At 40.7% G+C, this 25564-nt stretch overlaps 2 protein-coding genes across 2 annotated transcripts in view; one reads left to right on the top strand and one right to left on the bottom strand.

Moving 5' to 3' along the window:
* LOC308075295 (uncharacterized protein) overlaps positions 1 to 25564 on the top strand; it is a gene marked incomplete at its 3' end in the record, with an annotated part of 215821 nt that overhangs the window by 54174 nt on the left and 136083 nt on the right. The gene's annotated exons all lie outside the window — the stretch shown is intronic.
* Positions 6259 to 25564, bottom strand: part of LOC308104486 (uncharacterized protein) — a gene marked incomplete at its 5' end in the record, with an annotated part of 29536 nt that continues 10230 nt past the window's right edge. Inside the window, 8 exons of the mRNA XM_080454921.1 lie at positions 6259 to 7106; positions 7246 to 7337; positions 7510 to 7842; positions 8283 to 8582; positions 8677 to 9102; positions 11882 to 12181; positions 12272 to 12427; positions 22695 to 22830. Of these exons, the coding sequence (XP_080311047.1) occupies positions 6753 to 7106; positions 7246 to 7337; positions 7510 to 7842; positions 8283 to 8582; positions 8677 to 9102; positions 11882 to 12181; positions 12272 to 12427; positions 22695 to 22830 (2097 nt within the window). The 3' untranslated portion in view covers positions 6259 to 6752. The remainder of the gene's footprint in view (positions 7107 to 7245; positions 7338 to 7509; positions 7843 to 8282; positions 8583 to 8676; positions 9103 to 11881; positions 12182 to 12271; positions 12428 to 22694; positions 22831 to 25564) is intronic.

Raw genomic sequence — 25564 nt, 5'->3', positions numbered from 1 at the left:
TTCAGAATGTGTTGTCCCATTGCCAGGAAAAAGGTGCATTTTTCCTCTGTTTGTTTTTTAACATTGAAGTGAATGGAGCAGCAATTTTTTGGATAGCGTTATCTCCTAGTTCCTTTGAGATAAACCCCCCCAAAAAAATACCAAAAAATTCAGAAAAATTCAAAAAAAAAAAATCCCGTCCGGGGCAGTCAAAGAGTTAATAAAAATAGCAAAATCAACAGGAAATTAACATTCTTATTAAAAAATCACACCCAGTGTGAAGTGGGCGGTGGTCATCATAGTGATAGAAGCAAACAAATAAATTGATTTTTGGAAGTCCATAATCGTATTTATAGGTTATTAATGTCATCATGTGTCTCGCTAGCCAATCACAGTGCTGAATAGAGTCAGCCAATAGAGTCAGCCAATCACAGTACAGCTAACTGGGCCAGCTGGGCCAATCACAGTGCAGGAAACTAATACTAATGAGGTGTCCCAATCCCACTTATAGGGGCGGCTACACCGCCCAAAAAATCAGTACTGAGTTTTGTGATGTTCTATATTGTCTGAATCAACTTTGTTTGTGTTCATTCATTTACGTGCGAAAAGAGTGACTTTGAGAGCTGTTTTACCGTACAATGTAAGTCAACGAGGAGCATATTCCACAAACATTCCGATCGGCTCGGAGTCCTTCTCATGCAGCCCTGTGTAAACACACCATTTCTCGTCACGTCTCGGCACGGTTCACTCACTTTTTCAGCTCGCCACAGAAAATGTACATCCCTTATGATCGCGTGTCCAACTGTTTGTAGACACACAGGGTAGGTGTGTGAGTGGCCCAGAGAACACATTTTCAATCCGCGACATTCCATTCTCCAGTAGTAGAAGTTTTTAAACAGCGTGTCAGACGGAGAACGGCGGAGAAAAACAAAGCCGAGAAAACGGCGTTTCAGAGGGAGAGTTAAACAGGGAGCAGACGGAAACGGAAACCTTCGATTCACGTCATTTACGTATCCGGGTGTGTTACAAGGAAATGTATCACTACGAGAGATGAAGAACGGTGAGATCTTTATAAAATCAACGTTTTTCAAAATTACGTTTTTTATGTCAGTGGCAGATTTGGTAATTGGAAAAAATTAAGTGTTTTACATCTGTGGCAGTGAATGAGTTAAAGTAAGTGATATGTTTTGGTTGAAACAACCAACAAAGCACTATATATTCTGATTGCTATAGAGAGTTTCTTCAATAACAGGAGTCTCCCTGTCTCTACGGCACTTTGATGAACAGAGAATACATTTTCAAGTAGGTGACCAAATTCAGAGTACCCATTTATAAACTTCATTTTTATTGTGTTCCAGTTCCAATTTTGTCCGCTCATTTCTTTGTCATCACTTCCAATTTCACATGTTAAATCTGTATCCTGTCTGAGTTCTCTATCCTAATTGGATAAAATTGGTATCCTGACCTGAAAATGCATTTTCTGCTTAATAAATAAAGAGCTGGAGACTCCTGTTACTGAACAAACACTCTAGCAATGAGTACTATCAGAATATATAACTATTTAACACTTATTTTAGCCAAAGAAAATCACTTACCCTACCTTTAAAGACCAGACCATTGTTGTGGTGTCCAACTTCTACATGCCATAAGTCAGACCAGTCGGGGTGATTACTCCACGGATATACATGGTCATATCTCCCCTCTGGAACAGTCCCAGAAACCCTGGGCTTGAACCATCTGTGGGTGTCGACATCAAATGCATAAAGTACACTGCACCCCCTTGAGTAAAAGTCATACCCTCCCAGATGTAGATCATATATTTTATCAGCACAGCTGTGTGGCCTCAGCATATGGAGGGGACCTCAAGGTGTGGTTCTCTTCCAGTTGTCACTGGGTCCAACTTCTTCCAGCGCAAAGATACTGTGTTGAAGACATGCACTTCAATCTGATCACTGTCAATGTGACTGTTGTTCCCTCCAAAGGAGTACAGCTTGTAATTGCTACAGCAGCACGATCACAATACACCGTCCAGTGTAACATGTCTGTCTGTCTGGCTGTCTGTCTGTCTGTCTGTCTGATATTTGTTATTGAGAGCTGAGCTTTTATTGAGATAGTCCTGATGATCATATCCCAACAAATGTCTCTCAGAGCCTCGAATTTGAAATCTGACATAATAAGAGATAAAGAATAAATGTTTACTGTGCTACTGTTATACTGTTGTCATTACTTATAACAGTGAACTTGTGACAGTGTGATAACCTCCAGGGGGCAGTGTTGGTGAATGTGTTAAAAGATGTCTCAGTGCTGTTGGCTCACGGAGGAACAGAGATGGGACACAGTCATTAAAAACAGATCAGGACAGGAAGCAGGTTCTAAGAAGGTTCTAGATACACCGACAACAACAGGTTACAGGTTCTAAGAAGGTTCTAGATACACAAACAACAACAACAGGTTAACGGTTCGAAGAAGGTTCTAGATACAGCGACAACAACAGGTTACATGTTCTAAGAAGGTTCTAGATACACAGACAACAACAGGTTACAGGTTCTAAGAAGGTTCTAGATACACACACAACTACAACAGGTTACCGGTTTGAAGAAGGTTCTAGATACAGCGACAACAACAGGTTACAGGTTCTAAGAAGGTTCTAGATACACAGACAACAATAACAGGTTACAGGTCCTAAGAAGGTTCTAGATACACAGACAACAACAGGTTACAGGTTCTAAGAAGGGGTATAGATGAACCTCCATATGTTCTCTACAGGGTATAGGTGAACCTCCGGTGTCGTATGGATGCACCATCTTCTTTGCCATAAAGCAGGCCATATCTGCAGCTCGTAGAGACGCAGGTCTGGATGAGACGTTTACGCTGAACTCCCCCGCTACTGCAGACAGGATACGCATGGCCTGTGAAGACCAGTTCACTCATATGGTACAAATACTGCATTATGTATACAAACTAATTCAAATACTGCATTATGTATGAATACTAGTTAAAATACTGCATTATGGGCACTCAGATGGCACAGTGGTAAAGTCCCTGCCCACCACCACGGAGGTTGTGGGTTAAAATCCACCGCCGTGCATTCGGCTTTGTCGAGCGTCTATATGAACACAAGAGGCCCGTGTTCGGGGGAGGGAAGCCGGGCATGGAGAGGAGGAGGAGGAGGGTGATACCCGTCCATTGCACATACTCCTGGGGGTGGAGCCTGTCAGCGGGGAGTGTTGGGCGGGAGGAGTAGCACAAAGGCTCTACGTCCTCCTGGTGGGGGCTCCTCACTGGCAGGTGAGTCAGTAGGATACAACAGCAGTGACAACACAGAAATGTGTGTGTGGAGGAATTAATTGGCATAACGACTAAATTGGGGAGAAAGAGGCATAAAAAAATATTGGCTATTCTAAATTTAAATAAAAATAATGCATTGTGTATAAATACTAGTTAAAATACTGCATTATGTATAGATCCTAGTTGAAATACTGCATTATGTATAGATCCTAGCTACAATACTTAATTATGTCAAGACCAGTTCACTCACATGTTAAAATTCTTACATGTTCAGACAGTCTTTCTTACATATTATTATAATATTCAACAGCAACAGTAATGTTCCTGCTTATATTTTTACAGTAACGTTCAGTGTGTATTGTTACAGTATCAGTAATGTTCAGTGTGTATTGTTACAGTATCAGTAATGTTCAGTGTGTATTGTTACAGTATCAGTAATGTTCAGTCACAGTGTGTATTGTTACAGTATCAGTAATGTTCAGTGTGTATTGTTACAGTATCAGTAATGTTCAGTGTGTATTGTTACAGTATCAGTAATGTTCAGTGTGTATTGTTACAGTATCAGTAATGTTCAGTGTGTATTGTTACAGTATCAGTAACGTTCAGTCACAGTGTGTATTGTTACAGTATCAGTAATGTTCAGTGTGTATTGTTACAGTATCAGTAATGTTCAGTGTGTATTGTTACAGTATCAGTAATGTTCAGTGTATATTGTTACAGTATCAGTAATGTTCCTGCTGTTTCTCTCCATCAGGCCTCATCTATGAAAGCAGCAACCTGCTGTGCTCCATGGAGCATCAATGTGTGATCCAACACATGACCAGACCTCTGTCTCACATACTGTAGTCAGAGGATCCAATATCTCCACCTATCTCCATCTACCAATCATCTGAATGCATTTCAATTCATTGTATGGGATTGGACGACCAGTGAAGGCCACTGGTGACAAAGCCACACCCACTGTTTTTCTTTTTCTTTTACGACTTTTTACCTTTACTGTGTTTACCACACCCACTGAATGACTCCGCCCAGGTGTTTACCACACCCACTGAATGACTCCGCCCAGGTGTTTACCACATCCACTGAATGACTCCGCCCAGATGTTTACCACACCCACTGAATGACTCCGCCCAGATGAGGAAGGACCGCCTCTGTCCTTCACATTAGTTTTACAATGCAGGTTTTTTTAGGGATGGTCCCATATGGACATTCTGAGAAGTTATCCAAGTTTAAAATAACTGTTGGGCTGATAGCAGATACTGATACCGATATGTGTTTCTTTTTTTTTTTTGTTAAAATTCCCCCTTTCTGCAAGGGAAACAATTTGTATCTTTATTATAAAACATAACTGTTGTGAATCTCCAGCTTGGTAGGCTGCAGATAACCAACACAACAACCTAGAAATGCACAAATGATGACATCACAACAACACTGATGACATCACAACGACACTGATGACATCACAACCACACATAAACATCATCTACTGTCATCAGTGAATGTCAACTTATACTTAACAATATAAGGAAAATATCATCTGCTACCGATATGAGCCATATATATATCTGTGCATCTTATTGTCCTTTTTAATTTCATTGTTAGCACCCACCTCTAACCCACACAGATCTAGAGCGTCAGCAGACTTCTCAGTAGGCAGACATCTCTGAAAGTCTGGCTACGTGAGACTAAGGTCTCTCCAGAGTAGATTTTCCAAATGATTTGCTTAATACAGTAGTTGTAGCTTTATTGTGTTCTGTTGACTCTAACGTTGATGTATACTTTAATCATCTTTCTAAAGTACATGAACCTATGCTTTCTCCTTTGCTGTCTGCTTACATTCATTAATCATTAAAGAATATGAGCAACTTGAGCTGTACTGAACCATATTGTACTGAGTGAATGACCTCCTTTCATGTTTTTATGATGTTACAATAACAATTTTGTCTTGTATCACTGCACATTTCTCTTGTTCATCCGTATGAGTTTTCTCTCCTGATTGGATAGAATTGGTATCCTGACCTGAAAATGAATTCTGTCTTTACTATCACAATATAGAGCTATTTAACACTGTTACTGAACAAGCACTCTATTACAATGCTAACTATCAGAATGTAGAACTATTTAACACTTATTTTAACTAAACAACATCACTTATACCCACCTTTAAAGCTGAGAATGTACTGTGACCAAAACAGAGACCAATGTCTTGAAGGACATGAAGTCCCATTTAAAGCCACATTCCCACATGTAGCAGAATAGATGAGTCATTGCGTTCATGGTAACCTTGACAACGTCCTGTACTACACACAACACATTTAGGAGAGGAACACTTCAGCGGGTTCATCTTTATTGACTTTTATTTTCTTATGGTAACAAACATTAAACATCAGACATACATATTGTATGAATGTAAATGTTAAACACTGCTGTCAGATGACACATCAACAAGAAGCATTCAGGTCCTTTGAATGGTTGGATGGATCCTATAGGCTCATCCATAATGGACCAAGTTCAAAACGAGAAATCCAACCCAGATGATGTTACATAGAACATAAAAGGATAAGAAACAAAATAGAAATAAGAAAATATTGATATACATTGAGGGCCCTATGTTGCGCCCTGCGCTATGCCTTGGCACAATGCGATATCCGTTAATTAAGCACAAGGCAGCTGGTGCTGCCTCTAAACGCAATGACACCTGGCACGCTGATTGGTTTTATTAATGTACCGTCCAAACCACACCTGGTAGCGCAGGTGTTTTAGGGATAAGGCTGGTGGCACAAAATAACAACTCAGCCACGGGAACTCCCCTTACGTTATCCAATAAAAAACAATAAGATGTATTGTTCACAACCAGCCTTGTTTAAAACCAGCAATCAAACCGCTGATGCATTTTTTTCACAATATAAAAAAGACAGGCACAATGCATGACTGTAGTTAACAATACAATGATAATGCTACCTTATTATTAACAGATCCTCAAAAGCAGTGTTCAATTATACGTAATACTTAAACATCTAAAAGTAAGAAGTGAATTATAAAAGATATCTATATACATAATTTATTAACAAATCTCCACATTCTATTGTTGTGTAGCTCAGATTCTGATGGTTCACTGAGTGATAATCTATGAGCTGAATGACTAATGAACAATGACACAAACACCTGAGCTGCATAGACATGTATTGTGTACAGTAGGATCAATATATGCATTTATTGATAACTAATTACTGATAGTTATAGTGACTTGATGAAACACTTGAAGACAGACACGGTCCAATGTGATCTGATCCTCAAACAGAGCTCTTGTTCCCTGTAGGTGTCATTGTCTTCTGACTTGTATCCTCATGAATGTTTTCACTGAAGACTTTATCTGCCTCTTCTAAACCTCACTTGGTCTTTCTGGTACATTTACAGTTCAGTGTAAATGTTCAAACCTTGACTGAGGTGATGGACAGTTATGTGATGGATGTGACATGAACTCCTCAGAGATCCACCTCATACTGGTGGTATTCTGTCTCTTCACTGGGTCCAGCTTCAGACCCTCCCGGTAGATCTATGTCGTCATACTGGTGGTATTCTGTCTCTTCACTGGGTCCAGCTTCAGACCCTCCTGGTAGATCTATGTCGTCATACTGGTGGTATTCTGTCTCTTCACTGGGTCCAGCTTCAGACCTTCCTTGGAGGTTTATCTCTTCATACTGGTGGTATTCTGTCTCTTCACTCGCTCCAGCTTCAGCATCAGAACCAACAACGTTATAATAAACCATTTCAACGTTCTCCCGTCCGACATTATAATAAACTGCGGTCTCCACTCCTGCTCTCCGCCCTCTGGTGGCCTGGAGAAACACAGCAGCACACAACTTGATCTTACTGGATCAGATCTTCAATCTTCAATACAAACAGTGTAACTACTTCATTTACATTCTGGTCTGGTATTCAATATGAATAAATATTGAATAAAAATGTATACATTACCTTCCAGACACGATAGAGGACAAAGCTTATCACCACCAACACCAGCAGCATTATGACAGTAACTTTGAGGATGTTTGATGTCAGTGGAGAAGCTGTGAAAGAAAATATTTTACAACATCAAACATCAAGTAAAGATCAACTCTCATTAAAAGTGTACTTTATGTAATTATTTAACATTTGTTCATTTTATTGTAGCCTGCTTTATGTAATTTGCTTGATTGAGTTTCATAGTGTGACTTGAAAAGTCAATGTAATTCTGGTTACCTGTGACAGTGACAGAGAGGAACTGGCTCTTATTGTAGAAGTCATTTGAGTAAACATTGATGTGATAAATACAGCTGTAGTTCCCGTGGTGGGTGTGGTCTGCTACAGGAAACAGGAAGTTGGCAGAGTGATTGACAGCTGGCTGGGTGTAGTTGTGTGTTGTGTTGGATCCAGTGAAGGTGAGGTGGAAGGAGCCTCCTGGGTACTGTGGCTGGATAGAGCAGCTGATAAAGAAACTGTGACCCTCCATCACCTGTGGCCCCTGATGCTGGCCCTCAGAAACCCCATTCATGGAGGAGGAGAAGAAGGTGATGTTTGGATTAAACGGCAGATCTGTAACAAGACAGAGGTGATTGACTGAAACAACAGATTTATAAACAGAGAGAGAAAATGTCAATAAGGTCAAATGAGACAAATATCAAAATATTGGAAATAATTTAATTATAAACATCATTGTCTCTAAACAGACAGATGACTCATTGTGTCTGATTCTAAACTGAGGAAAATCTTAAGCGTAAAGACTCGATTTTGCAGCTCATTTATCAAGAATCATCAGTACACAAACCTAAATCACATTTCAAATCAAAAGTTATTGGTCAAATGTAATGAAAGTAGAACATGTATTTAGGTTTTCATTTATCCTAAAACTGAAGTGAATGTGCAAACAACATACATTAGGCAGGCAGGCAGGCAGACAGACAGACAGACAGACAGACAGACAGACAGATGGATAGAAGAATGTAAATATGCCATTGAGGAAGTCACTGTTTTACCTGAACAGATCACCTCCATTCTGGCAGTGGAATTACCAGAAACCTTTGTTCCACACTCTCTCAGTGAAGACTCGGACCCAACACAGGAAGATGAAATCCACCAAACAGGTTCACGTGTAAAACCAGAATTCCACTTTCTTGAAAAAGCAAAGCCACAGTCCAGCTGTCTACACACTACAGATGATGACTTCAGGTTCCAGTCAGACCAACCATCCATTGGTCTCCACTCTCCCTGGTGTTTCATCTCCAGTATACCAATGCAATTATTGATTCCTCCCACCAACCTGACATCAGCAGACTCTGTACAGAGACAAGATAATAAACAGTAAATAAAGTAATATTTCTTTCATTATAAAATAATAATCCAAACCAAAGGTACAGTTTGGTGTTTTACCTGAGCAGGTGAGTTCAACAGCCTTGTCAGGTGAGCAGGTGTTTCTAGTTGAGTCTGAGGTTCCACAGTCCAGGAGAACAGACTCATTGCCTTCACACTGGAACTCTTTGGACCACATTGGACCCTCCACTTCTCCATAGAGCCCCCCCTGGAGGACTGAAGGAGCCCCACAGCCAAGCTCCCTACAGACCACCTCTGCATCCTGCTGGTCAAAGTCACCTTCACACACTGAGACCCACGACTTATCAGACTTTTTTAGACTTGTCTTTGACGGGGCTTTCCCAAAAATGAATTTCAACAACTTCTCTAAACCTGTAAATATGTCATGAGACAAAGTTGATTCTGACTCCACCTTCAACGTCTGATTAGACTTCACCTCCACTCTGCCTGAACACACACTAGTCCCATTCACCAACCTCACAGACTCTGGAGAGAGAGAGAGAGAGAGAGAGAGACAGAGACAGAGACAGAGACAGAGACAGAGACAGACAGACAGTTTCAAATTCCAGTCGTACACTGATAAGAACATCATCGTTAAAGGAATTAACCATCAGACTTACAGATTACAGACATTTGTATGACAGAAATCTGTTCAGTATTAGGTGTTACTTTACAAGACCAGAGACATCATGTGCCGTGTGCATTACACACATTACTAGGCATGCAATGGTATTACGGCGGTATAAACAGCCACAGTATTGACATTGTGAGATTTCCGAGCTCACAGTATTTATTTATTATTGTATGCGTATATGATGCGCAACTCAACTCGCATGAGTCGTGAGAGACTCATGACATAATAAAACATTTCACTTCACATTAAGACAAGTGATCAGTCACATAATCCAATTTCGCAGTAACAGCCCTGTTTGGTTTTGATTTAAGCATCAGCTGCAGGGAACCGAACATAAACATAAACAGCTGATTAAAGCCCAGGTTAGATCAATAATATAAATACTGTTGTAGACTTCGATCACTCATTGGTCTCTGCAAAAGTGCAGATCTACAAAGTATCGCCACGTCGGCGTCGCGACCCGGCGCTTGTCCTTTGTACATCAGTTTTTTGGCGCATGGCAGTGACGTTATACCAAAGCACAACCCGCTTCCAATTTGACTATTATATTGTAGCATTTTCAAACACTTAAACTCCAGCATCGGTATTGTGGGGAAAGCTTTCGTGGAAAATAGAAGATCGACAAGCTCACAATGCGACACAACGTGTCGCATTGTGAGCTTGTCGATCTGCTATTTTCCGCGAAAGCTTTCCCCACAATAACAGAAAACACACTAGTATTGAGCCCCCAGGGACTCCAATTACCCATTTGGGGTTTAAGTGGTTAGCAGAGGCAGTAACAAACATACTTTAGAGATCTTCAAACAATGTCTCTGTATTGTTTCTCTGTTATTCTCATAACGTTTAAAACAAACTAATGTAACTCAGACAAGTCATTCTTATTCTGTCACTCAACTACAACTCTCCAATATTTTTGTGACTGAAATATGAATGAAAATTAATTAAAAGGATCCCAATGGGACACAGCAAGACACCCATTACAATGTATTACACATTAAACATAACAAATGTTACTTAATAATAAACCATAAGTGTTTTTTTACACACAGCACGTCAAGACAATTCATTCTTTACAAAACACTTTATAACTAGAAAAAGTGCTCCTCGGAGCACAAGTCTCCGCCAGGTCAGGTAGGTTATTATGGCCCCCTGGTGGTGCTATAATAGGCCAATGTGAAAAGGGTGCCATTTATTCCTAGGCCATGCACAGCAATCGGACACTGCATGCATGATTTGAGAAATGTTGTTCTAAAAATGTGTTTTGCTAAATTTGACCTGCTATAACAGGCCATTGTTAAAAGGGTGGCATTTGTTCCTCAACGTAGTGCAAATGTGCATTCAAAGTTTCACCGCAATCGGACGCTGCGTTCATGATTTGCGGCATTTTGTTGAAAATCGGCCACTCCTGCAAACATTACATGTCAATGTTAGCCAATCAGGATGGAATATGAAAAATCAAACAGATCCGTCTTGATCACATGACTATAAAGATCATGTGTACCGATTTGCGTGAAATTTGGATCAAATCAAGGCTTAATATAAAAAAAAATGTGTTTTACATAACTCTGCCTCCTGGTGGCGCTATAAAAGGCAAATGTGAAAATGTTTTCCTTGGCCTCTAGAGAGTGTGCATACAAAGTTTTACACTGATCGGTGCAGTTATAGGTAAAAACACGAATCGGCCTGTTACAGCGCCACCATGAGGCTGATTTGAACATTTTCAAATGGCATTTCTTCCTCGGCCTAGTGAGAATGTGTGTGCAAAACGTCACGGAAATTGCATGCTGTGTTCATGATTTGAGGCATTTTGTTCGAAACGGAGCACTCCTGCAAACTTTGAAAGACAATTTTTGCCAATCAGGATGGAATATGAAAAATCTGAAATGAGCCGTTTCTTTTAATGACTATAGAGATACTGTGTATCGATTTGGGGGATTTTGGGCCAAAATCTGTAGGAGTACTGTTCAAAATGTGTTTTGCACAAATCGGCCTTCTGGTGGCGCTATAAAAGGCCCATGTGAAAAATTTGGAGCAGAGGTTCTGCTTTGGCATCCAGGGTGTGTGTGCACTCGCTGCGATCAAGCCAACGGTGCCAGAGATTAGCTGTCCACAAAATAACAGAATGACGGACGGACGGACACACGGACGGACGGACGGACAGGGGGTAAAACATACTCTCTCGCCATGCCTTTCGGCCTGGCGGAGACAATAATACATGATGAACTAGAAAAAGTGCTTCTCGGAGCACAGGTCTCCGCCAGGTCAGGAAGTTGCAATAGATGGTTTACCAGGCAAAGAAAGCAGCAGTTATAAATCATGAATTAGTGTGAAGTGAGCGGTGCTATTTATGAGTTATTCATTTCATCATGCTTATATCATGCTTACGGTGCTTATATTTCGTCATGTCGATCACAATCACTAGCCAATCACAGCGAGATCACAATCACAGCTAGCCAATCACAGCTGTTCACAGACGGACGGACACACACACGGACACACACACACGGACGGACGGACGGACGGAGGGTAAAACATACTCTCCGCCATGCCTTCGGCTTGGCGGAGACAAAAAAAAGTATTTGTTCTTGCATATTACATATTACTGTAGTTGTTGAAGTAGTAGTTTGTTACCTGAACAGATCACCTCCAGTATGTACAAGGAAGTAGCAGACATCTGTGTTCCACACTCCCTCAGTGAAGACTCAGACCCAACACAGGAAGACGTAATCCTCCACGTAGGTTTATGTGTAGATCCAGAACTCCTTTCTGTTGAAATAGCAGAGCCACAGTCTAGCTGTCTACACACTACAGATGATGACTTCAGGTTCCAGGCAGACCAACCATCCACTGGTCTCCACTCTCCCTGGTGTTTCATCTCCAGTAGACCAGTACAGTTACTGGTTCCTTCCACCAACCTAACATCATCAGACTCTGTTCAGAGACAAGAGAGTAAACATTAAAAAAGCAATTATTTTCATAATAAAATTATAATCCAAACCAAAACTATAGTTTGTGTTTTACCTGAGCAGGTGAGTTCAACAGTCTTGTTAGGTGAGCTGGTGTTTCTAATTGAGTCTGAGGTTCTACAGTCCAGGAGAACAGACTCATTACCTTCACACTGGAACTCTTCGGCCCATATTGGAGCGTTCACTTCTCTATAGAGCGCCCCCTGGAGGACTGAAGGAGCCCCACAGCCAAGCTCCCTACAGACCACCTCTGCATCCTGCTGGTCAAAGTCACCTTCATACACTGAGACCCACGACTGATTAGACTTCACCTCCATTCTGCCTGAACACACACTAGTCCCATTCACCAACCTCACTGACTCTGGAGAGAGAGAGAGAGATAGAGATAGAGATAGAGAGTTTCAAAACATTATTTCATTAATCCATTCTAGAAAATATATGGATTCATTCAAGTATTATTTTACTGAACACCTAAACACACAGAGAGATAACAATATACTCAGTTTAAAATAAATTAATACATATGGATATTTAATCAATACATCAAAATAACACATTAATAATTTATTAAGTAAAGAGGAACAAAATAAAAAAACTGAAAAAATTAACATCGTCATCTTCAGATCTTTCCCAATCACTCATAGGAGACTAAAAGCCCTGCACGCATGTGCCACACACAGACACACACACACACACACACACACACACACACACACACACACACACACACACACACACACACACACACACACACACACACACACACACACACACACACACACACACACACACACTATCAGGTGCACTGATTGAGTAACGGATCGATGATACACTATACAAAAACAGACAGATAGAGAGGGTAATATGTGAATCTATAGATAGAAAGACATGCATACAGACCTACAGACAGACAGACAGACAGACAGACAGACATACAGACAGATTAAATGAGTGACTGTAAAGATTGCTGTCATTGTTCAAGTCATTGTTTTTCATTACCTGAACAGATCACTGTGGGTCTGCCTGTAATCAAACCTTTCTGTTTGATACCAAAAGTCTCCATTATGACACAGTCGCTCAGTGAAGACTCAGAACCAGCACAGTAAGGTGTAATCCTCCATACAGGTTGATGTGTAAAACCAGAACTCCTTTCTGTAGAAACAGCAGAGCCACAGTCCAGCTGTCTACACACTACAGATGATGACTTCAGTTTCCAGTGAAATCCACCATCCACTGGCCTCCATTCTCCCTGGTGTTTCATCTCCAGTTTACCAGTACATTTACTGATTCCTCCCACCAACCTGATATTAGCAGTCGCTGTAAAGAGTCAATAGCGTAAACATTAATGCAATGCAATTACTTGTATTATAGAGTATTAATCCAAAGCAAGACAATAGCTCGTCTTTTACCCGAACAGGTGAGTTCAACAGTCTTGTTAGGTGAGCTGGTGTTAGTAGTTGAGTTAGAGGTTCCACAGTCCAGGAGAACAGACTCGTTGCCTTCACACTGGAACTCTTTGGTCCACATTGGACCCTCCACTTCTTCATAGAGCGCCCCCTGGAGTCCTGAAGGAGCCCCACAGCCAAGCTCCCTACAGACTACCTCTGCATCCTGCTGGTCAAAGTCACCTTCACACACTGAGACCCACGACTGATTAGACTTCACCTCCACTCTGCCTGAACACACACTAGTCCCATTCACCAACCTCACAGACTCTAGAGAGAGACAAAGAACTGACTCTGGAGAGAGAGAGAGAGAGAGAGAGAGAGAGAGAGAGAGAGAGAGAGAGAGAGAGAGAGAGAGAGATCTCCGTCAATGCCGGTCAACGGGTGGATTTGAAATGACGTAGACCTCCGTCAATGGCAGGGAATGTGTTAATAAGCAGGATAATCAATGGGGAGCAGGTCATTATTGAGAAATAAACCCTGTCAGGGTGATTAGACCCCGACTGCTGCTGTGCTGCAACAAAAACATCTGTTCAGATATCTGTGAGCAGCAGTAGCACTAGTGGATAAGAACTGTAAAAGAGAAGCCTCGTTTGTTTCAACAACTACTCATCAAACAGACAGGACAGCGGCCATTTCTTCTTTGATTTCATAAGAGTAATTAAGGATTAAGCTCGCTCGCGAACGAGCTGCCGTTATATTGTAATTCAAATAGATGGCTCGCCATAATCTAGTTACCATTAAATTATAAGCAGCGATCTGCCCACTAGAGTCTTCCATGTGCTTCTGTATACTTCCTAGTACCTCTGCTTCCTACTCTTCCTGTCATGTGGGTGGGTATGTTGTTCAATAAGAGGCAGAATAGCCAGATACATTATCCAGCGCATTGCAGACACCGTGAGTTAAGCTATGTATATTCAAGCCTTTGAAAAGGATTTGATTGGTGTGTCCCTGATGATGCGAACAATGTACCTGAGTCACTTGTTACGTCACACACCTGCTTTCATAGAGAGGGCGTTTTTAAGGCCAGTTTTGGAGGTGAACATCGACATCAGGGCTTTAGAGAAAAGCAGAGTGCCAAAAACCACCAGGAATTTATTTTGCTTCAAAAACACATTAAAAACTAAAAAAACATGATTTTGGGTGGAGTGGGTCTTCAAACAACTTGTATGTGTTTAATGCTCCATATGCATTCTTAAAGGATTCATGTAACTTCTGTTTTGATTTAATACAATTATATTTTACATTATAATTATTACTGTCTTATAACACAGTAGAAAATGGGTCCCTTTTTTATTCTAAATAATGTATTGATCTCTTTCTCTCTATCTCTTAGACAGACAGACACACTTCGTAGAGTAAGCAGCAGTAAAACATATTACAAGACCTTCAAGACTGTAATCTATAATCAGTTGTTCTTCCTTCATCTTTGTTTACCTGTTGAGTTGTGTGTTGGTTTAACCTGGAGAGCTGAGGGAAAAAAATCATCAAATAAATGAGTTTCACTGTAACAGAGTACATGGATCCTCTCTACCAATACACCAGCTTGTTGATGTGTTGAAATACAGGACAACACGTCCTTTGTTTGTCCTGTTTGATGATATTCATTGATGAAAATAAGTTGTATACAGAAATATAAACTTGGATATAAAGATGTATTCATTCTCCTAATGTTATTCCAAATGTATGCGGCACTTTTAGATTCATATCACATATAATAGTTCAGATTTTAATAAGTAATATTCCAAACAAAAGGTATAGTTTGTCTTTTACCTGAGCAGGTGAGTTCAACAGTCTTGTTAGGTGAGCTGATGTTACTAGTTGAGTTAGAGGTTCCACAGTCCAGGAGAACAGACTCATTGCCTTCACACTGGAACTCATTGTTCCACATTGGAGCCTCCACTTCTCCATAGAGCGCCCCCTGGAGGACTGAAGGAGCCCCACAGCCAAGCTCCCTACAGACCACCTCTGCATCTTGCTGGTCAAATTCACCTTCATACACTGAGACCCACGACTGATTAGACTTCACCTCCACTCTGCCTGAACACACACTAGTCCCATTCACCAACCTCACTGACTCTGGAGAGAGAGAGAGAGAGAGAGAGAGAGAGAGAGAGAGAGAGAGAGAGAGAGAGAGAGAGAGGGGGGGGGGGGATGTATTGTATAGTATGGAGAGAGAGTAAGCATTATAATTTAAAAGAGTTATGTGTATTAAACCACAACAATGGATACATGGATCTTTAAATAATGCATCTGGAACTCTAAACACTCTATTAAGTATAAACATAGATCTGCTCTACCATCAAGTCATGTGACTCAATATGCATTTATCTAGTAAAATTATGTAAAAAACATCACAACAAGAACAAATATTTAAAAAAAAGATGTGCATCTGTCATGGCAAGAGAATTATGGAATAGCTGTGAAAACAACCTAAAAATGTGCAGTTTGATTTATAAGTTTAAGAAAATGTTTAAAGAAAATATAATAAATAAGTATAAAGCGCTATTATAAATTATAAACCATAAAAAGTAAGCTTCATTATAAAACATTAACATATGCATGTGTTGTACATGTGTACATGTGTGTGTATATATGTGTGTGTGTGTGTGTGTGTGTGTGTGTGTGTGTGTGTGTGTGTGTGTGTGTGTGTGTGTGTGTGTGTGTGTGTGTGTGTGTGTGTGTGTGTGTGTGTGTGTGTGTGAATATATACGTTTATGTATATATGTATGTGTGTGTATATATATATATATATATATATATATATATATACATATATATATATATATATATATATATATATATATATATATATATATATAGACACATACTGTAGATACCTTAAGTATAAGAAACAAACTTTTGAGACAAGTGTGTTTGTCCTTGTCGTTGTCTTTTTTTGCCTTTTGTATAATTAAGTATTTTGTATAGAAATTATTCTTTTGATTTAAGTTGTTAAGATAAAAAGGGTAGGCATTATAAGCTACGGCTTCAGCCTACACCTTTTCTGTACAAGTACTGTTTAATTTTTTTTATTTTAAATTGTTGTGTGTTAAATTTTGCAACACTTGATACCGAATTATAAACCATTCATTCATTCATTCACAAGACAACTTAAATCACAAATGGATTTCTTTACACGTGTCAAATCACTATTTTAAATGGACTGATTAAATTGTGAACTCCAGATGAACAGAAATGGCACATTTTAAATGCATTTTGATAATGACACAACTATTAAAAGCCACACAGACATGCATATAGAGGGACAGATGTATGCACAGTAGAGACAAGCTATAGATTGTGTGTGAAAGAGAGCAATGATATAAGAGAGTGTAAAGATTAGTGTCATTGTTGAAGTCATTGTTTTACCTGAACAGTTCACCTTCAGTGTGACAGTGGAATCATAAGACTTTACTGGTCCACACTCCATCAGTGAAGACTCAGAGCCAACACAGGAAGATGGAATCACCCATCCAGCTTGACGTGTAGAAATAGAAGTAAATTCTGTTGAGACAGCAAAGCCACAGTCCAGCTGTCTACACACTACAGATGATGACATCCTGTTCCAGTCAAACCAAGCCAAAAATGGTCTCCACTCTCCCTGGTGTTTCATCTCCAGTATGCCATTACAGTTACTGGTTCCTCCCACCAACCTGACATCATCAGACTCTGTACAGAGAATAAGCAGTAAAAAGCATTACTTTAATTAAAATATCTTCAGGACTGTAATCTATGTTCAGTTCTTCTTTCATCTTTGTTTACCTGTTGAGTTGTGTGTCGGTTTAACCTGGAGAGCTGGGGAGAAAAATCATCAAATAAATGAGTTTCACTCTAACAGAGAACATGGATCCTCTCTACAAATACAGCAGCTTATTGATGTGTCGGAATACAGGACAATATGTCCTTTGATTCTCCTGTTTGATGATATTTATTTGATATTCAAAGGCTGGGAATGAGTGAATGATGAAATGTATGACTTATATAAAAACAGATGAAAATAACATGTAGGCCTATACAGGAATACAAATTGACAGTTTGTTTATAACAAACAACAGTAATTTAATTGAAATATGTCATAATGTAATGTTAACCTATTATGCAGCATTTTTATCACATGAAATACTTCATATTTTGGCAAGTAATAATCCAAACATAAAGTTTAAAGTCTCTTACCTAAGCAGGTGAGTTCAACAGTCTTATTAGGTGAGCTGGTATTTCTAGTTGAGTCTGAGGTTCCACAGTCCAGGAGAACAGACTCATTGCCTTCACACTGGAACGCTTTGGTCCACATTGGAGTGTCCACTTCTGCATAGAGCGCCCCCTGGAGTACTGAAGGGACCCCACAGCCAAGCTCCCTACAGACCACCTCTGCATCCTGATGGTCAAAGTCACCTTCATACACTGAGACCCACGACTGATTAGACTTCACCTCCACTCTGCCTGAACACACACTAGTCCCATTCACCAACCTCACTGACTCTGGAGAGAGAGAGAGAGAGAGAGAGAGAGAGAGAGAGAGAGAGAGAGAGAGAGAGAGAGAGAGAGAGAGAGAGAGAGAGAGAGAGAGAGAGAGAGATGCAAGTCCCATCGTAATTTATTTAACCACAGCAGAAGTTACATGAATCTTATATGAATGCATATGGAACTTTAAACAATTCAGATACAAGTTGTTCAACTGTACCTCTGTACACAGTTAATAGATACGCAACAATATTCAATACTCAAAGAGAAAGAAAATAACTAACATGACACAATGTCCTCCTCTAGAGCTCATATACGTCTAACTAACATGAAACAATGTCCTCCTCTAGAGCTCATATACGTCTAACTAACATGAAACAATGTCCTCCTCTAGAGCTCATATACGTCTAACTAACATGAAACAATGTCCTCCTCTAGAGCTCATATACGTCTAAGCTCCATACTCTAAGTCTAAGACCTGACTAGAGCTCATATACGTCTAAGCTCCATACTCTAAGTCTAAGACTTGACTAGAGCTCATATACGTCTAAAATACACAAGTCTAAGACCTGGCCACAAGGCACCTTAAATAACTATCGCTGTTCTTTACACTTGTTTAATCACTGTTTAGACAACCAGTATAGTTACTGGTTCCTCCCAACAACCTGATATCATCAGACTAAAGATTAAAGCAGATTTACTTTCATTACAACATTACATAATTTTATTACAACACTGTAATCTATGATCAGTTGTTCTTCTTTCATCTTTGTTTACCTGTTGAGTTATGTGTTGGTTTAACCTGGAGAGCTGAGGAGAAAAATCATCAAATAAATGAGTTTCACTGTAACAGAGAACATGGATCCTCTCTACCAATACAGCAGCTTGTTGATGTGTTGAAATACATCCTTTGTTTCTCCTGTTTGATGATATTTATTTGATATTCACAAGCTGGGAATGACTGATAATTAACACAGATCCTAACACAGAGATAATGGTGATTTAGCTGAAGCTTTAGAGCGGCGGCAGATGGGAACAAAAATCTTCGATTGACGTCATTTCCGTATCCGGGTGTGCTACAATGAAATGTGTCACTGCGAGAGAGTGCTACAATGAAATGTGTCACTGCGAGAGAGTGCTACAATGAAATGTGTCACTGCGAGAGAGTGCTACAATGAAAGGTGTCACTGCGAGAGAGAAAAAAAAAAGACCACTTCGCGTAGGCTACGTGATTGGCACGCTGTGGCTTCATTTAGGTTCGCGTAGATCTACGCGATTGGCATGCAATGTGTTAATGATGGAATTTATGATTTATATCAAAATAGATTAAAATAATATGTATACAGTATTGACAACAATTTTAGGAAATATGGTTTGTTGATAGAGCAAATACGGTGAACGGTGACTAAAGACCCATGAGGGAGGGAGGGTACGGGGTGACTAAAGACCCATGAGGGAGGGAGGGTACGGGGTGACTAAAGACCCATGAGGGAGGGAGGGTACGGTGAACGGTGACTAAAGACCATGAGGGAGGGAGGGTACGGGGTGACTAAAGACCCATGAGGGAGGGAGGGTACGGTGAACGGTGACTAAAGACCATGAGGGAGGGAGGGTACGGTGAACGGTGACTAAAGACCCATGAGGGAGGGAGGGTACGGGGTGACTAAAGACCCATGAGGGAGGGAGGGTACGGGGTGACTAAAGACCCATGAGGGAGGGAGGGTACGGTGAACGGTGACTAAAGACCCATGAGGGAGGGAGGGTACGGGGTGACTAAAGGCCCATGATGGAGGGAGGGTACGGGGTGACTAAAGACCCATGAGGGAGGGAGGGTACGGGGTGACTAAAGACCCATGAGGGAGGGAGGGTACGGTGAACGGTGACTAAAGACCCATGAGGGAGGGAGGGTACGGGGTGACTAAAGACCCATGAGGGAGGGAGGGTACGGGGTGACTAAAGACCCATGAGGGAGGGAGGGTACGGGGTGACTAAAGACCCATGAGGGAGGGAGGGTACGGGGTGACTAAAGACCCATGAGGGAGGGAGGGTACGGTGAACGGTGACTAAAGACCCATGAGGGAGGGAGGGTACGGGGAGAGAGTTGAGTGTTGTTCAAAACTGAACCATCCTTGTCCCTAAGTTGTGTGTTAAATGTCATGTTGGGTGTGAATTGTTTTATATTGCACTGTTTGTTCCTGTATGTAAGAAAAAGAAAAAGGCATGAATCTCACTGTATATCCTTTTGCTACATCTGCCCTACTACTCTCAATGCTGAATAAAAATGATTAGATTCCTATCACATTTGACAGTTCATATTTTGGACACTAATAAAAAACAAGCCATGCACCTGCTACTCTGTGTGGTGTAACTTCATCTTATGTCATGTGACATCATCAAGTGTGTTGAAGTTTGTCATAAATATCAAGCAGACTGTGTAAGTTGTTGACTGAAGCCAGTGGTGGAAAAAGTACTCACATTCTTTACTTAAGTAAAAGTAAAGTAAAGGTATAAAAGTATTGGCATCAAAATGTACTTAAAGTACCAAAAGTAAAAGTACTAAAAGGTTTGAAAATAGCAGATCTACAAGCTCACAACGCATCGCGATGCGACGCGTTGTGAGCTTGTAGGTCGGCTATTTTCAAATAGCCTATTTATAAAATAGAGCTAAAGTGGTTCATGTATGTTTTATAATGTAATAATCTATATCTACAAAGTAACTAGTATCTAAAGTTTTCAAATAATTGTAGTGGAGTCAAAGTACAATAATTACCTCCGAGATGTAGTGGAGTAGAAGTAAAAGTATTGGAAATTGGAAATACTCCAGTAAAGTAAAAATACCTCAAAACTTTACTTAAGTACAGTACTTGAGTAAATGCACTTTTAGTTACTTTAGACCACTGACTGAAGCCACAAGTGACCACAGTCTTCCTGTAGCTTCATCAACTCTCTAAGGTACACAACACACAACTGTCCATCGTTCAGTACCAACAATGTGTGTGTGTGTGTGTGTGTGTGTGTGTGTGTGTGTGTGTGTGTGTGTGTGTGTGTGTGTGTGTGTGTGTGTGTGTGTGTCTGTGTGTCTGTCTGTCTCTGTGTGTGTGTGTGTGTGTGTGTGTGTGTGTGTGTGTGTGTGTGTGTGTGTGTGTGTGTGTGTGTGTGTGTGTGTGTGTGTGTGTGTGTGCGCGCGTGTGCGTGTGCATGTGCATATGAGGTCTCAACTCACAGCAGTTCTCACAGTCGTCTATCGTGTCACATTTCCAAGACAATGGAATGCACTTTTCCTTCATACAAACAAACTGATGGGGGAGACAGAGGATTATGTTTAGAATCAGTAATGTATCAAAAGCAGACATGAGACATAAAGTCATACAGCGTAACACAAGTGAAGGCGAGGTGAATCACCTGGCTGGCAGTGCAGTTGGACATGCACTGCTTGCCATCAGCTGCCAAGTAGAAGTGGGCGGGACAGGAACACTTGTAGCCTCCTCCAGGTGAGAGCAGACACAGGTTACTGCAGCCTCCATTGTTGGTCTGACACGGGTGACCGGCCACTGCACACATGGAACAAACATGAGAACACACACTTATATGTTAGAATAAAGCAATAAGCCACACCAGGCTGTGGTTTAATGTGAGTTTAGAGCAGCTATGAGGTGTTGTTAGGAACGATGCAGAGCAGAGTGACTACAACCCTCTAACTGTTCTACAATCACTGTAAACCACCGACTCGCATGGTTTATTGCTTTGATAAAACACCAAATATGGCAACATGACAATCATAGACAACCCAATTAAAACTGTATTTAACATCAATATCAGAATAATTTCTACAAGAAAACAGTCCCTGTCTGCCTGTACACAACTAGGAGGTTGCAGTGTAAATGCTCCTCTAACCTTGCTATAGGAAAAACTAAATCACAAACAGTAATTCATCCATTGAAAGTTATGATGAATATTGTAAACAAGATGTTGAAGCAGTGATACACATACATGTGATCCATATGTGTGGTTATAACAGAACAACATTTACCCATCCTATAACTACTAGGAGCAGTGAGCAGTCATTCTACGGCGCTCTGAGAGCTATTAGGGGTTCAGAGTCTTGCTCAGGGACACACATGGACACATTGCTGGAATGGAATCTGCTACAACTACTGTAGAGCAGGGGTCTTCAACCTTTTCAGGCCAAGGACCCCCTAGCTGAGAGAGAGATGAAGCAGGGACCCCTTCTATATTGTATTGAATTTAGTTTCAGATTAAACTTTTTTTGTTTACTTGGTACTGCTCTTTTTTCCCTCTACTCCTAAACCTCTTTGCCAAAAATAGCCGATTTACAAGCTCACAACGCCTCGCAGCGCGAGGCGTTGTGAGCTTGTAGATCTGCTATTTTTGGCTAAAGTTCTCCTCAGAAAAGGGATGCTAGGGTTCAAGTGGTTAAGGTAAAAAAAAAAATCATATCACACAAAGATTTGGCGGACCCCCTGTAGTAACTCTGAGGACCCCCTGTTGAAGACCCCTGCTGTAGAGCCGTGAATAGTGAGAGTGTTGTATACAGTAGGTGGTACAGACCCTCAGGTTGTCTAGAGGGGTGATACATGTGGAGGTCAGATGGATCGAACAGGTTGCTGATGAGTCTGGTCTTGTTGGTTCCCTGAGTCTTGTTGGCTCTGTAGATGGAGTTCCAGCCTATCCAGTAGATGTGATCCTCAAACAGAGTAATAGACTGTATGTCCTGACTCACAACTACAGACACACAAAACCAAAAGAGTCAAAATATTATAAAATACATGAACAAAGTATTATAAAGAATATTATAACAAGAGTTAAAATGCATCAATAAAGTTTACAAAAGTAAATAATATTCTCACTGTTTTCCTTGTTTTTTTCTTCATGTAAAAATTAACATAATCCATTCTTATACACAGTAACACTCTGGAGTGTTAATTTAACCACATGAACCCTAGTGATCCTATTCTGGGCCAGACATACACCGGAAATAGCAGATCTACAAGCTCACAACGTGTCACTCTGCAACATGTTATGAGCTTGCAGATCGGCTATTTTCTGCAAAGATATTTAATGTAATCCTTTTATGCAATAAAGAAGATTAAAGGAGGGGCCTAGAATAGACCCCTGGGGAACTCCAGTAAGTAAATAATCTAGTACTTCTTCCAGTACATGTGCGTGTGTGTGTGTGTGTGTGTGTGTGTGTGTGTGTGTGTGTGTGTGTGTGTGTGTGTGTGTGTGTGTGTGTGTGTGTGTGTGTGTGTGTGTTTGTTTGTTTGTTTGTTTGTTTGTTTGTTTGTTTGTGTGTTTGTGTGTGTGTGTGTGTGTGTGTGTGTGTGTGTGTGTTACCTGTGTGTCTGTTGGTTCCATCCAGGTTGGCAAACTCAATGTGTTTCTCCTTGGTGTCGCTCCAGTAGATGTGATTGTTGATGTAGTCTAACGTCAGGCCGTAGGGCTTGTAGATCTTATCCTTCACGATGATGCTCCTGTTGGTGCCGTCCATCCCCATCCTCTCTATGTGGGGGTTGTTGTCACCTGCGTCTGACCAGTACAAGTACCTGTCAGGGAGACACTGAGTCAGGGTCACTGTTTGACATCTTTACTGACAATGTAACATATTGTTGTTGTCGGGCAAACACCTTGTATCTCCATATTTAAAAACTTTTGTTTTATTTTGTAAATTAATGCCTACATTGTCCACAATACCACAGTGTCACTAAAGTAGCACAAATAGCCGATGTACAAGCTCACAATGCGTCACGATGTCACACACTGTGAGCCTGTAGATCTTTTTATATAATTGCTGTTTTTTATTGAAAGTGAAAGTGGTTTTGTGTGTCTTTGGCTTTTATATATATTTAACTGATGAAAAGTATTAACAAAGAGCTTGAGACTAAATAATAACTACATTGGAACACAGATTATTTTTCCCATTTCCTGAAAAGTAACAGTTTTGGACATATGAGTTTTCCACCCGACATCAACGATATGTAAAAATGTATTGTTCCACCACTATCAATATGACAAGTAAGACGCGCGAACGCTGGAAGCGAACGCAGCTCGAAAATATTGTGTATTTACGGACTTGTAATCCGTGTTATTTCACCGTGATGGGGAGAGAACATTGACTGTGTGTGTGTGTGTGTGTGTGTGTGTGTGTGTGTGTGTTTTGCAGGCTGTTGTGCATTTTAATCAGAGCATTGTCTAAATTCCTGCACTCTGGCATGTGCATGCACACAGTGCATGCACACAGAGACTGTCTCACACACACACACACACACACACACACACACACACACAACCCGAGCACGGTTACATAGTAAGCTCCACTTTTGTTTTAGAATACTTGGGCGTCATGTGTTCGTATTTTGACTCATAGGAGCTCCAGAAAGCAGAGCCAATCACAAGGAAGTATTATACATTATATCTAGTGCACTTTTCAGTGAGTGACAACTTACATGATACTATTTAAATGTTCCTCATGAGGTAAACTCTACCCTTCTTATTCTACAACAAAAACATCTATTAAGTGACTTTTTAACACTTTACAAGATGTACAGAATATGATGCAATGTCATCAGTTTAATGTTTAGATGTAATTCAGTCTTCTTGTATCCGTGGTGTTTCACAGAATGGTTGATACATTCAGTCAGTGTGAGGTTCATGATGTCACCACAGTGTGAGGTTCATGATGTCACCGCAGTGTGAGGTTCATGATGTCACCACAGTGTGAGGTTCATGATGTCACCACAGTGTGAGGTTCATGATGTCACCACAGTGTGAGGTTCATGATGTCACCACAGTGTGAGGTTCATGATGTCACCACAGTGCTCTTACCCGTAGCGTACATCCACAGCCATGGCCTCTGGCTGGTCCAGGCCGGTGTTGACCAGGACTGTTCTGTATGACCCGTTTAGTTTGGACACCTCTATGGTGTCACTGCCTCTGTCACACCAGTACAGGTTTCCTGCCACCCAATCAACAGCCAGACTGGATGGATAGCTGATCAACGTGTTGTGAAGGACCTGTCAATCAACCATACATGTACTCTGAATATACTCACCATTTTATTGTTTTATCATTTTTATGCAGTTACTATAATAGTTTTTTGATAGGGTAGTGTAGAGCAGTGTTCACAAATGTATTTTGTTTCAAAAATGTTCTATTTTTATTTATTTTTATTTATATATCTGATCTACAAGCTCACAACACCATTTTTTTGATTGTGGGCCCCAGCCAGAGTCTGTATCTATTTTGGGGTCCTTGTCATGTAACAGTTTGTGAAGCCCTGGTGTAGAGAGACAGGAAACCAAGGACAGAAAGAGGAGAAACATGTGAGACAAGACCAGGAGTCAGATTCAAACTCACATCCTCACGGCTCACAAGGAGCGCATGGTCTGTACATTAACTGACTGAAACACCAGACACCCTGT

This window comes from Gymnoscopelus braueri, assembly GCF_963280865.1.
Source record: "Gymnoscopelus braueri genome assembly, chromosome: 2".
In the NCBI taxonomy this organism is placed as follows: Eukaryota; Metazoa; Chordata; class Actinopteri; order Myctophiformes; family Myctophidae; genus Gymnoscopelus; species Gymnoscopelus braueri.
The sequence above is the reverse complement of the archived record's forward strand: the minus strand, read 5'-3'. Positions and strand labels throughout refer to the sequence as shown.